Source organism: Trichechus manatus, unplaced genomic scaffold (genome assembly GCF_000243295.1).
Source record: "Trichechus manatus latirostris isolate Lorelei unplaced genomic scaffold, TriManLat1.0 scaffold00211, whole genome shotgun sequence".
Lineage (NCBI taxonomy): Eukaryota > Metazoa > Chordata > Mammalia > Sirenia > Trichechidae > Trichechus > Trichechus manatus.
The window spans coordinates 3,173,203-3,187,482 of record NW_004444147.1 but is presented as its reverse complement, the minus strand read 5'-3'; the positions used below and the strand labels follow the sequence as shown (position 1 = coordinate 3,187,482).

At 41.5% G+C, this 14,280-nt stretch overlaps 1 protein-coding gene across 1 annotated transcript in view; it reads right to left on the bottom strand.

Annotated features, from left to right (window-relative positions):
- Positions 1-14,280, bottom strand: part of MDN1 (midasin AAA ATPase 1) — a 178,376-nt gene that overhangs the window by 137,981 nt on the left and 26,115 nt on the right. The window contains exons 2-5 of the mRNA XM_023742487.1: positions 13,416-13,642; positions 3,372-3,596; positions 2,880-2,987; positions 2,607-2,799 (exon numbers count right to left, since the gene is read on the bottom strand). Coding sequence (XP_023598255.1) covers positions 2,607-2,799; positions 2,880-2,987; positions 3,372-3,596; positions 13,416-13,642 — 753 coding nt within the window. The remainder of the gene's footprint in view (positions 1-2,606; positions 2,800-2,879; positions 2,988-3,371; positions 3,597-13,415; positions 13,643-14,280) is intronic.

The following is a 14,280-nucleotide window of genomic DNA, read 5'->3' as shown; positions in this document are numbered from 1 at the left end:
CTATACAATGAAAACTACAAGACACTACTGCAAGAAACCAAAAGAGACCTGCAAAAGTAGAAAAACATACCTTGCTCATGGATAGGTAGACTCAACATTGTGAAAATGTCAATTCTACCCAAAGTGATCTACAGCTACGATGCCATCTCGATCCAAATTCCACTGGCATTTTTTAACGAGACGGAGAAACAAATCACCAACTTCATACGGAAAGGGAAGAGGCCCTGAATATGTAAAGCATTACTCAAGAAGAACAAACTGGGAGGCCTCACACTACCTGATTTTAGAACCTATTATACTGTCGCGGTACTCAAAACAGCCTGGTACTGGTACAACAACAGATACACATACCAATGGAGCAGAATTGAGAATCCAGACATAAATTCATCCACCTACGAGCAGCTGATGTTTGACAAAGGCCCAAAGTCTGTTAACTGGGGAAAAGACAGTCTCTTTAATAAATGGTGCTGGCATAACTGGATATCCATCTGCAAAAAACTGAAACAAGACCCATACCTCACAACATGCACAAAAACTAACTCAAAATGGGTCAGAGACCTAAATATAAAATAGAGAACAATGAAGATCTTGGAAGAAAAAATAGGGACAACGCTAGGAGCCCTAATACATGGCATAAACACAATACGAACCATAAGTAACAATGCACAAGCACTAGAAGAGAGACTAGATAAATGGGAGCTCCTAAAAATCAAACACTTATGCTCAGCAAAAGACTTCACCAGAAGAGTCAAAAGACAACCTACAGACTGGGAAAAAATTTTTGGCTACAACAAATCCGATCAGCACCTAATCTCTAAAATCTACAAGATACCGCAAAACCTCAACAACAAAAAGACAAATAACCCAATTAAAAAATCGGCAAAGGATCTGAACATGCACTTTGCCAAGGAAGAAATTCAGGAGGCTAACAGACACATGAAGAAACGCTCATGATCATTAGCCATTAAAGAAATGCAGATCAAAAACTACAATGAGATATCATCTCACCCCAACAAGGCTAGCATTAATCCAAAAAACACAAAGTAATAAATGCTGAAGAGGTTGTGGAGAGACTGGAACACTTATACACTGTTGGTGGGAATGTAAAATGGTACAACCACTTTGGAAATCGATTTGGTGCTTCCTTAAAAAGCTAGAAATAGTAGTACCATAAGATCCAGCTATCCCGCCCCCTGGAATATATCCTAGAGAAACAACAGCTGTCACACGAATAGATAGATGCACACCCATGTTCACTGCAGCACTGTTCACAATAGCAAAAAGATGGAAACAACCTAGGTGCCCACCAACAGACGAATGGATAAACAAATTATGGTATATCCACACAGTGGAATACTACACAAGGATAAAGAAAAACGATGAAGCCATGAAACATAACATGGAGGAAGCTGGAGGTCATTATGCGAGTGAATTTAGTCAGTCACAGAAAGACAAATATTGTATAAGACCACTATTATAAGAACTCAAGAAAAGGTTTAAACACAGAAGAAAACATTCTTTGATGGTTATCAGGATAGGGAGGGAGGGTGAGGTTTATTTACTAACTTGATAGTAGATAAGAATTATCTTCGGTGAAGGGATGGACGGCACACACTACAGGGAAAGTCGGTGCTACTGGACTAAACCAAAGCTAAGAAGTTTCCTGAATACAATAAAACACTTTGAGGGACAGAGTAGCAGGGGCAGGGATCTGGGGACCATGCTTTCAGAGGACATCTAGGTCAACTGGCATAATGAAGCTTATTATGAAAATGTTCTGCATCCTGCTTTGGTGAGTGGCATCTGGCGTCTTAAAAGCTTGCAAGTGGCCATCTAAGATGCAGAAATCGGTCCCAACCACCTGGAGTAAAGAAGAATGAAGAACACCAAAGACACAAGGAAAGTAGTAGCCCAAGAGACAGAAAGGGCTACGTAAACCAGAGACTTCATCAGCCTGAGACCAGAACTAGATGGTGCCCGGCTACCACCAATGACCGCCATGACAGGGAACACAACAGAGAGTCCCAGATGCAGTAAGAGAAAGGTGGGGTGCAGAACTCAAATTCTAGTAAGAAGACCAGACTTAATGGTCTGAATGAGACAGGAGGTACCCAGGAAAGCATGGCCTCCAGATTCTCTATCAGCCCAGAACTAAAACAATTTTGGAGGTCGTCTCTTCAGACAGAGATTGGACTGGACTGTGGGACATAAAGTGATATTCGTGAGGAGTGTGCCTCTTAGCTCAAGTAGATATAAGACTAAACGGGCAGCTTCTGTCCGGAGGTGAGATGGGAAAGCAGAGAGGGTTAGGAGCTGGTTGAATGGACATGGGGAATCAGGGCTGGAAAGGATGAGTGTGCTGTCACAGTATGGGGAGAGCAATTAGGGTCACATAATAATGTATGTATAAATTTCTGGATGGGAGACTATCTTGAAATGTAAACTTCATCTAAACTACAACAATAACAACAACAAAAATGGAGTAGCAATTAAGCAACCTCGATTTGGCTGACACCTAGTACACAGAACCCAGCCAAGGGAAAGAGGACACTCAGTGTTTAGGAGGGGACAAGCGGGTGCCACCCACCCACATTATGTCAACATACCTGCTCTTCAGGAGCCAGTGGCTGCCCAGGCAGCACCACACCACAGACAGCGGTAACCCTGGAGGACAGGTCTGCTGAAACAAGGTGTCCCTGTACATACTGCAGCTCCTTATCCTTACGCCAAAGGGAGGATTCTGGATTGGCCAAAACCAAGGCCTTCTCCAAGTCCTGCAGCTGGGCATCTTCAAGTAACCTGGAGAAAGCCAGGATTTCATCAGTTACTTCAGTTAGCAGTAAAGTCATATGAAGTTCTCCAGGAAAGAGCCTCCTTACCTCAACCTGAAATGGATCAATTCCTCACTATTAAAAATCTTCTTGAGGAATGATAACTTGTGTTCTTCATTCATACAGGTGACCAAAGCAAGACAATTGGCTGTGTACCTGTAAGAGAGAAAAAAAAAAAGTATGGAAAGTCAATTGATCTGCAGATGATTCTAAGGAATAAAGAAAATTTACTAGTTAACTATATACTAGGAAATGAAATCTTAAAGAATTACTATTACACACAATTAAGAGTAGAAAATACAAATCAGGCATGATGAATTAACTGAAAATAAAAAAGGCAGAATTCCATTCTGGTAGAACTAAGCCTGGGATGACTGCTTCACATTCTGTACCATCTCATTTCCTTTGATGTGGAACATGCTTAAGGAAAGGGAATAAGAACCCAAAAGGGACAAGAACAAAAATAACAAGTTTCCTTTCCCTCTACACCCTCTGCCATCCCCACACGAGCAGCACAGGAGATGCCCCAAAGCTACGCACCAGCGGACCAAAGTGTCATGGCTTCTGAGGAGAGGGACACACACACTCCAGTCCCAGAGCTCCCGGAATACAGACTGCTCTTGCTGCAGAAACTTGTAAGCCGCTTCCATTAGGTCCCGGAGCTTCATCCGCCGGCGCCCATAGCGGACTAGATTAGCGTCAGAACTCTCTAGGAAGAGTCTCTGAAAAACTGGGGAAGTGTCCTTGAAATATCTCAGGGCAAACCTTTAGAAATAAAGAATATTTTTGTGTTTTGGTGGAAACATCAAAGTATACATTCCTACAGAGACAAGACAGGAGAAACATAACAGGTATTCCAAGGGTCTAGGAACAAAGGAGGACAAATGCTAAATCCACCTAGTCCTAAGATTGTATCCTATTCAAGCTCAGGAGCCAGAACCAAGGTGGGAGATTTCTAAGAGGATGTCCACAGAAGAGATTACACCCACAAAAGCAGAGGTACTTATCACAAGTGTTTACTACCAAAAAAACCACTCACTGTCAACAAACATTTTGGTAAACTCTTACTATCAGCCAGACACTGTGTCAAGTCTCCTAGTGTCTCCTAGTGATTCAAAACCAAGAAAATACTTCTCTTATGAAGCTCACTGTCTACTACACAAGACAGCCCCTTACAGAAACAACTAGAGGCACAAAGAAAAAAATTCAACTGACCTTGGGGGAGTTAAGAAGAGATGCTTAGGTTACATCTTAAAAGATGAAGAGGGGATCCTCAAGAGAACATGAATTAAAAAGTCATTCCAGGCAGAGGAAACAAAAAGTTCAACGAGACAGCGAAGGGAAACAGCCTGGTGTGCCGCAGCAATCACAGTAAGATGTCAACTGACAGGAAATGAGGCTGGAAAGGAGGGCAGGGGCCAGATCATACACAGCCTGGGACGCCACCGTTGGGGCTTCATTGTACTGTCTGTGTTTCTCACCCAAGATGTACGGATGTACTCTTCTATGATGAATTCCAGGAGTCTCCATCAGAAACACTGAGGTAAACTGAGTTACACAGGTCTTCTTTATTTATTTACTCATTAAATAAATATTTATTGAGCATCTCTTATGTGGCAGGCACTGTACAAATATTAGAAATATGTTGGTAAACAAATAACATGGGAGAGCAAGCTAATTTGAAAGCCTCAGAGAATTTCAGGGCAAGGGGAACGTTCTAACGATGATGATCGTTAACATTTATCAGTGGTTTACCATGTGCCAGGCAGTTGCTTAAGGAACAAAAGAGAAGTGATGCCAGCTAAGTGGCAAGCGGCAAGTGCCATACCTACAAATGTACATCTCCATTAGAATGTCAGCTCCAAGAAGGTAGAATTTTGGTCTAATTTACTCAACGCTGTATCCCATCACCTAGCACAGTGCCTGAAACACAGCAGGTGGTCAATAAATAGTTGTTAAATTAAATGTTACATTTAATCCTCATAATAATCCTATAGTGGAGGTGTTAAGTGAAAGCATCCAGCAGAAGATAATTCTGAGGAGAAATTCTATTGTACTGGGGAAAGGAAAAGAAACAGCAAAAGAACGACGACAAGAGACGTATAGGTCAACAAAACCTTGTTGGGGGAGGGAGAAATCAGTTACCACTGAGTCTATTCAGACTAATGGCGACCCCACGTGTGTCAGAGTAGAACTGTGCTTCATAGGGTTTTCACTGGCTGATTTTTTGAAAGTAGATCACCACGCCTTTCTTCCAAAGCACCTTTGGGTGGACTCAAACCTTTACCAACTTTTTGGTTAGCAGCCAAGCAAGTTAACCATTTGTACCACACAGAGACTCCTTGTGGAAAAAGAGCCAAAATAGGAAAAGTGAACATACCGACTGTTTAGTTTGTAGCATGAAAGTTAGACCCAGCTGAGTTAGACCAATCTAAGCAAAGTGTTCCACCGAAGCAGAAACTACACCTCTCTTACTCCTACTCTCTCTAGCTACAGAGCTTGCTCTCAAGCTAATGGTATCACAAAGAGAAAAATCATGAAGTAAAAAGTAAAAACAAAAAAACTGGAGCCATAGGTGGTCTAGCTAGGGAGTTTTCACTGTAGACAAAAGGTAGAAGTCACCAGATAAATAACAGAATACAAATTATATATTAAAAATCTTGAGCCTGCTCCACAGAATTTCTGTGCACGGCAGACATGGCGATTCTCAGCAGATTCTGGTTAAGAAAGTATGGGTAATAAATAATGTAGTAGCACATCCTTCTTATTTCTTCTCTTGTACTCCCTGGCACGGTTGCCTGGAAGGAAACCCAAGGACTGGGAAAACGCACAAGTTCAAACTCCTCTGGTGTCCTGTATGTGCTGGCCTATGATGGAAGCTATTGATTCAGCCTGTTGCTCTTCCTGCACCCTCATTAACCATGTCTACTCTGAAAACAAGAAGTGTGTCAATAGTAGGTACTACTATCCCCAAGTTACAGATGAGGAAGCTAAAGTCTAGAGTGGTTATGTTACTTGCTCAAGGTCACAATTATGTAACAGCAGACTGGCTGTTCAAATTCAGACATTCCAACTCCATGTTCGATGTGTTTCAGCTGCTCCACTGCAGACATGAAGAAGGTGGATTCATCAAGAGTTGGGGTTTCCAGAACTAAACCAATTCCCGAGGTCAACTCTTCAGACAAAGATTGGACTGGACTGTAGGACATAAAATGATACTCGTGAAGAATGTGCTTCTAAGTAGATATATGAGACTAAACAGGCAGCTTCTGTCCGAGGTGAGATGAGAAGGCAGAAGGGTCAGGAGCTGGCTGAATGGATATGGGAAATGAGGAGTGGAAAGGAGGAGTATGCTGTCACAGTATAAGGAGAGAGGTTAGGGTCACATAACAATGTATGCATAAATTTTTGCATGAGAGACTAACTTGAATTGTAAAGTTTCACTTAAACTACAATAAAAAGAAAAAAAAAAAAAAGAATTGGGGTTTCCCAAACAATAGTTTAGCTTAATTAATAAGACTGCCTTGAGCACTGCACTCTTTCAACAACTATGTACACGGGATCAAACAGACAACAGCAACCTGAAAGGTTAGTTAAGAAGTTCAGGGGGCAGTGAGTCTATGTTAATGGGGGAGAAACAATTCAGAAAAGGAGCGTAAAAATTATTGCACAACTTAAGAATGTAATCAATGTCACTGAATTGTACATGTAGAAATTGCTGAACAGGTGCATGTTCTGCTGTGTATTATTTTCAACAACAACAAATATAAAACACATTATTAAAAAAGAAGAGTTTGGGTCTTCTAGGCAGGCATGAACACTGGAAGATGGACAAGGGAGTGGAGGTTAATAGAAAGATAGCAAACATAATGTGGAAAATAGAATTTTAAGCTTCTTGAGGAGAGTGAGAGACAGGGAGAGGCTGACAGACAGGAAGAAAGAACTGGCAGTCCTGGTGAGGAAAAAGACCAGTTACAATAACTGTACTTAAGCAAGTTAGTTAGAGGGGTAACCCACTGCCATCGAGTCAATTCCAACCCATGATGAACCTATAGGACAGAGTAGAACGGCCCCATATGGTTTCCAAGGCTGTAAATGTTTACGGAAGCAGACTGCCACATCTTTCTCCCATGGAGCGGCTGGTGGGTTCGAACCACCGACGTTTTGGTTAGCAGCCAAGAGCTTTAACCACTGCGCCACCAGAGCTCCTCGCTAGAGGGGTAGGGGACAGCAATCAGGGAATGAGACGTTTGAATCAGAGATTTCAAAGGTGGTGGTGCAGCTGTGGGTTAGGCCCAAGGCGTAACCATAGCAGTTAGCAGAAATGGAATGGAAAAGAAGGTCACTGGAGACTGACTGGCGAAGAAATGGCTGAGTCAGCATTGTACAGGTGTTCCAAGTATGATAACTGGAGTTGGGGTGGGAAAGAAGACTGCAGGCCATTTGCCAAATTTTTCAGTGAAGAAAGGGAACCAGGAGGTGGTCAATGATCACAAAAAAGAAGAAGCCAAAAATGAAGCAGAGACAAGGGTTATACAGACTAATGGGGAAACAATGTCCTGAAAGCTCACAGGGAAGAAAGGAGGACACCCAGTAGACACTCTAACCTGAAGATATGGAGGGCAAGAATGAAAGGTCCCCACCTGAGTACCAAAGGGGACACAGTATCCTTGGGACTGCCACAAATCAGTGAAGGCAGAGGCTGAGTATATAAGGGAATTCACTGGCCATGGAGCAGACAGAGAGCATAGGGGAAGGGTTTGGGAGAGAAGAGGCCAGGACCTTGGCTGGGGCACAGGATTCAAGAATGAGAATCTAGGAAATAGACTCCAAGCAGTGAGTGAGGCAAATAGTGGTTTGGTAAATTAATATTCATGGTACTCTGAAGGAGACTGAGCCTGTGGGTCTAACAAGATTCAGCTGTAGTTTGAAAGAGCACCCTGGCTGCTGTGGTGTGGGGGTGGCGAGGAACTGGCTTTCTAAGAGCTCTTAGGCAGCTGGTGCTGGCAGCACATGTGGGACCAGCAGACAGCCACAGCAAACAAGTAGGTAAATAAGCAGTAACCAAGGGGTCAACCTGATCCAATGGGTCCTTGAGGAGGGTAGGTAGAAATGAGCACAGTACACTGGCTATGTCCCTGAGTTGGTGGGCTGAGCAGGGGAAGAGAGCCTGGCGTAACTGTAAATCAAAAGAGGGAATTGGTCAGAAGTCCCTCCCACACTTATGTGACTACAGCACCCTCTGCTCTAGAGATCCAGCATTCTTAGGGAGTATTCTGAAACTCTGATCTAGCCAATGACAGATGAAACAATAAAGCATTTTTAGCCACAATAACATGATCATATTTTGCCCTAGAAAATTCCCAAGGACTGAGGGGAAGGCTTTCTTTTCTGAAACAAGAGTTCTAAGGTCTAGCATACAATAAGGAACACCACCCAGATGATCATCAATCTCGGATGAGCCACTCACTTGGGCAAGTCCATCACACCACTCCAGCAATGGAGATAAGACCTGTAGTCCAGTTCTGGCTCTGACACTTACAGCAACTTAGTTAACCTTGCTAAAAATCTGAAATGGGACTAATGATAACTGAATATGTCACAGTATAAAGATTAAGAAAATAACATGTATACATATATATACACACATATACACATATATGTACTTAAAGACTACAAAGTCCTATATAAATAAATATTACCATTAATGTATCACTCTTCTGTCTCCAAATGCCTATTTTTAATCCCCACTGCAGGTCCACAAATACCCATGCACAAAGATGCCACATTATACATTAAAAATCAAAAACAACTTGCTTGTTCAGCACAGAGATAAGAATAGGTGATGAGATACTATGCAACTATTAAAATAACTTATCGTAGTGGCATGCAATGATATTCATATGTAACTAAGTTGAAAAACAAACCACAACTTAAAAACTACAATATAAAATTTTTATTAAATTTAGTATATTATTAAATGTTATCAGAAAAAGGGCAAAATGGCAAATGTGTTATATATAATTTTACAATGACAGCAAACAAAAGAAAAAAAAGAGATTGCAGTTGTTGATACTACTTAGATAAAATCAAACACCTAATGGGATTAACTCTCTTAGTTTGAAAGTTTAGGGTCATGGCTTCATGGGACTGTCCAGTCAAGTAGCCCAATATTGATTTTAAAGTTTCTGTTCTACCCTCTAGTTTGATGAGTAGTGCCTGGGGTCTTAAAAGGTTGCTAACAGCCATTCGAGACATAACAGTTGGTCTTTATTTGCCTAGAGCAGCAGCGAAATAAGAAGGCACAGGAATCGAAGAAAGAACTAGACTGCAGGTGTAACTGCCTCCATGAAATACTGCCTCCTTTGCCATGAGACCAGAAGAACTGGGTGGTGCCTGGCTACCACTACTAAACATTTTGATCAAGGACTCAGTAGATGAATCCTGATCAAAAGGTTCAGGAAAATGTGGAACAGGATTTCAAATTCTTATGGAATCCAGACTTACTGGAGCCATTGAGACTGAAAGAACCCTAGAATCTACTGCCCTGAACAAATCTTTTAAGCCTTGAACCAAAACTATCCCCTGAAATCATCTTTAAACTAAACAACATCTTAGCTTAATTAGTAAAGAATGTTCACCTTGTCTAAGGTCTTAAAAGCTAGCGAGCAGCCATCTAAGATGCATCAATTGATCCTAACCCACCTGGAGCAAAGGAGAAGAACACCAAAGACAAAAGGAAAGTATTAGCCCAAGAGACAGAAAGGGCCACATAAACCAGAGACTTCATCAGCCTAAGACCAGAAGAACTAGATGGCCCAGCTACCACAGATGGTCCCTGAAGGAGGAGAAAAGTGGGGTGCAGAACTCAAATTATAGTAAAAAGACCAGACTTAATGGTTTGATTGATACAGGAGGGACCCCGGAAGACATGGCACCTGGACTCTCTATTAGCCCAAAACTAAAACCATTCCGGAGGCCAACTCTTCAGACAAAGATTAGACTGGACTATGGGACCTAAAATGATACTCATGAAGAGTGTGCTTCTTAGCTCAAGTAGATACCTGAGACTAAATGGCCAACTCCTGTCCAGAGGTGAGACGAGAAGGCAGAGAGGGTCAGGAGCTGGTTGAATGGACACAGGAAATCCGGGGTGCGAAGGAGGAGTGTGCTGTCACAGTATAGGGAGAGCAACTAAGGTCACATAACAATGTATGTATAAATTTTTGTATGAGACACCAACTTGAATTGTAAACTTTCACTTAGAGCACAACAATAAGAAAATATATATATGGGTACATATAAATGTATTAACACGCACACCCTCATGTGTCTGCAAGAAGAAGAAAGAGAAAAGATGTTTGGAAGGAAACATACCAAGCTACTAACAAAAGTTACTTCTGGAGGGCAGGATTTCAGGGTGGAGAAGACCTATTGCTTTTTACAATTCTATATTGTTGAGTATAATCTGAAGATCCTATTTTTGTAATTAAAAGAAAAAATGGATGCCATTCCACCAGGACATTCTTTTCATCACAGGAAAGCTGGCAGAACAAGTAAAACTGTACTTAGAGGGGAAAAAATTTTCAATAAATTACAGCAAATGGGAATGTCATCTTTAAGGCACTTTTGAATGCAGTTTTTAAATTACCTACGCAGAGTTGTATCATAGCAGAACTACTTTTGATCCCTCATTCTGTCGTATGCCAGCATGATTTCATATGAAACATACCCTTCAGGAGGATTCCATGCTTCACCATAGTATTCAATCTGCTGCAACTGCTCAAAAAGACCATGGCTGGGCAACACTGATATGGATCCACCTGCCTAGGACAAGCTGGCAACAGACACAAAACTGAAGCCAAGAAATTAACCCAAAATACAATTCAAATGAACCTGGGCAATAATTCTTTCCCTGCTGGAGTTACAGGTATAATCACTAGCTATAACATGTTGTTAAGATTAAGTTATGTGTAAATCAGTCAGCAAACAGACAAATGGGTTAAATAGGGTGAGAAAAAAAACAGCGTGGACTTTGGAGGCAGCCAACCTGGGACTGAATTCCAGCTCTGCCACTTTCTAGCAAGGGCACCTTGGGCAAGATATTTAATATCTCTGAGCTTCAGTCTCCTCATCTGTAAAACGGAAATAATACCTGTGAGAGTTGGGGATGTGTCTATTAAATGCAAGAGTAGTTGTGGTCATCCTGCGTGTTTTCAACAAGATCTGCATGCCACAGTTGAAAGGAGAGTGTGTTAAAGGGACCTGCAAGGACCACAGGGAGGGGAGAAGCAAGACAGAAAGTAAGAACAAACTAAAAGAAAACTCAAAGAACTAATAGAGGCAAAATGGAATTAGAAATAAGGTTACACTGTGAGAGAACACCACAGAAAAAACATCAACACGTGATGGATTACATGAGCCATCCGAAACTGTCTACGAGGCTACAGCTGAGGAAATTTGTGACCACAAGTTTAATCAAAGTGAAGAGTGGCAAGTTAGGAACAAAACTGGATAATTTTTTAAGAACAGAGCCTTGAAACCTAACTGATATATCAGAATAGAGAACGCATCAACAGACTGGGAGTGTTCACAGAGTCCTGACAAAGAATTTAGTGGAGAAAAAAATTGTTCAAGGACTCTACATACAAAAACAGTAATGAACACTAACTTATAAGCAAAAAAAGAAAAAAGAAATGTCTTTTAAGACTACTGAAGTTCCCTATGGAAGCCACAAGCAGGTAGGCGGCTGGGCCTCAGAAAGAGGTATGAACTCTGAATCACAAGTGAAAGGCATTAGGATTCCAGGTGACTGGGTTTCTCCTCTTTGGTTTCTCTAGTTTTTTCTAGACTTTCATCCCCACCTCCATTTCTCTTCTCCTCTCATTCTTCCTATCCTCTCTCTCTGCAATCTGCTACATTACAAAACTTTCTCTAATTTCCAGGAGGATAACACACTCATCTTTCTTACTTTAATGATTTTCCTGCTACATTTATTTGGCTCACACCTCTATTACAGCACTTAATGTATTTAATGTTTAATGTTGGTTTTGAGTTCCTTAAAGACGGAGACCCTGTTATATTTGACATTTTTATCCCCATGATGTGTCCCAGGGCTTAATAAAGAGAAACTCGATATTTTTTAACTGAATGAATGACTGCATTCTATATAAATTTATTAGGAAAACCTTACCTTCCTCTACAGAGGAAATCTGGAGCACTTGCTACAAATATGGTTTCCCCCTAAGCCTTCATTTCTTATTCCCTCAGTCAAGGACTAGACTCGAGGTAACACTTCCAAGAAAGTCAAAGTGAACTTACTGTGTTGATGAAGACCAATAAATAAAACACTGGATATAAGAGATGCTCCTATAACTTACAGAACAACATGGAGAATGAAAGTTCTTCATCTTCTCAAAAAAAAAAAAAAAGAAAAAAAAAAAAAAAAAAAAAAAAACCGACACTAAATTTTGCTGCCTCTTTTGACTATTCCACACAAACCATATTTTACTACCAGTTTAAAAGAGAAATACATTAGAATCCAGTTTTAACACAGCTTCTTACCACAATGATTTGGAGAGATTTACAGAAAGCAAAAAAAGACATTGTTGTTGTGAGCTGCTGTAGAGTTAGCCCCCATCTCACGGAGACCCCATGCACAACAGAAAGAAATACTGCCCAGTCCTGCACTGCCGCCATCCCCATGATCAGTTGTGGATCAGACTGTTGTGATCCATAGGGTTTTCACTGGCTGATTTTCAGGAAGAGATTGCCAGGCCTTTCTTCCTAGTCCATCTTAGTTTGGAAGCACCGCTGAAATCTGTTCAGCATCATAGCAACACACAAGCCTTCACTGACAGATAAGTGGTAGCTGTGCATGAGGCGCCTTAGCCAGGAATTGAACCTAAGTCTCCCACTTAGAAGGTGAGAATTCTACCACTGAATCACCACTCCCCATGGAAGGGACACTCCCATTGCCGTCAAGTCAATTCTGACTCATGGTGACCCAGGGCAGAATAAAACTGCCCCATAGAGTTTTCAAGGCTGATATCTTTATGGAAGCAAACTGCCACATCTTTCTCCCAGAGAGTGACTGGTTGGTGTGAACCACCAACTTTTCAGTTAGCAGCCGACTGTTCAACCAGTGAGCCACCAGGGCTCCTAGCAGAACGGACACTAGAGCTCTTCTAATCCATCCATTCAGCTGCTCCAACAAGGGTGAAATCTCAACCATCTGAAGTGGATGCTATAACTGCCTGAGCTAAAACTTATTTAATTTGGCCTTATATGCACATCTGTCTCCACTGCCAGATGCTACAATCTTTGAGGACAAGAATCATATCTTAGCCATCTTGCCAGACCTTTCCTGATGGCCAAGACTTTGAAGAAACCCAGTTAAAGGTCACTGAACTATAAAGTGGGTATTGGATTCTGCTGTGATTTTAATAAAACAGTACAATTTATCTCTCTCCTTTCTGTATTTCCCTCTCCCCTCCTTCTCAGTTTGGACCCCTCCTTACTTCCCAGGAGAGAGCAGGTTTTACCACCTTAAGGAGAAACATAAAGAATAAAACTACTACTCACGGAAGGACATCAGGATGGTTACCAATGAGTTTGCTCATGGACACACAGAGCCGTTCATGTAGATCATGGTTGACCTGGCCTCCAGCTTTAATGGCTTCAGCGTTCCTTTCCAGTAAATCCAAAAGGAGAGGGCGCAGCTGGCGACCAACCAGCACAGTACAGTCCTTATCCAGGAGTAACTGTGCTAAGGTACTCAGGATACACTGACGATCTTGAGGGGTCCACACCTGAGAGAAGGGCAAAGACAAATACGTAAACAATATCTGTCTGCCCTGCTACAGAAGAGCAAAGAGCCCTAGCCTGGAGTCAAAATACCTAATTTCCAGACTTCATTAGTGAGTTTACCCCATAAAACTGGGTTTTTTTTTGGTGTTTTTGTTTTTGCAACAGAGGCTTCTGGTTTATTTACTATAAAGGCTTTACAAAGAAAACTACAAGATACTGCAAGAAACCAAAAGAGACTTACGTTAAGTGGAAAAACATGTCTTCCTCATGGATAGGAAGACTCAACATTGTGAAAATGTCAATTCTACCCAAAGCAATCAACAGATATAATGCAATCCTGATCCAAATTCCACCAGCACTTTTTAATGATACGGAGAAACAAATCACCAACTTCATATGGAAAGGGAAGAGGCCTTGGATAAGTAAAGCATTACTGAAGAAGACCAACAAAGTAGGAGGCCTCACACTACCTGATTTTAGAACCTATTACACCGCCATGGTAGTCAAAGCAGCCTGGTACTTGTACAACAACAGATACACAGACCAATGGAACAGAATTGAGAATCCAGACATAAATTCATCCACCTATGAGCAGCTGATATTTGACAAAGGCCCAAAGTCCATTAATTGGGGAAAAGAC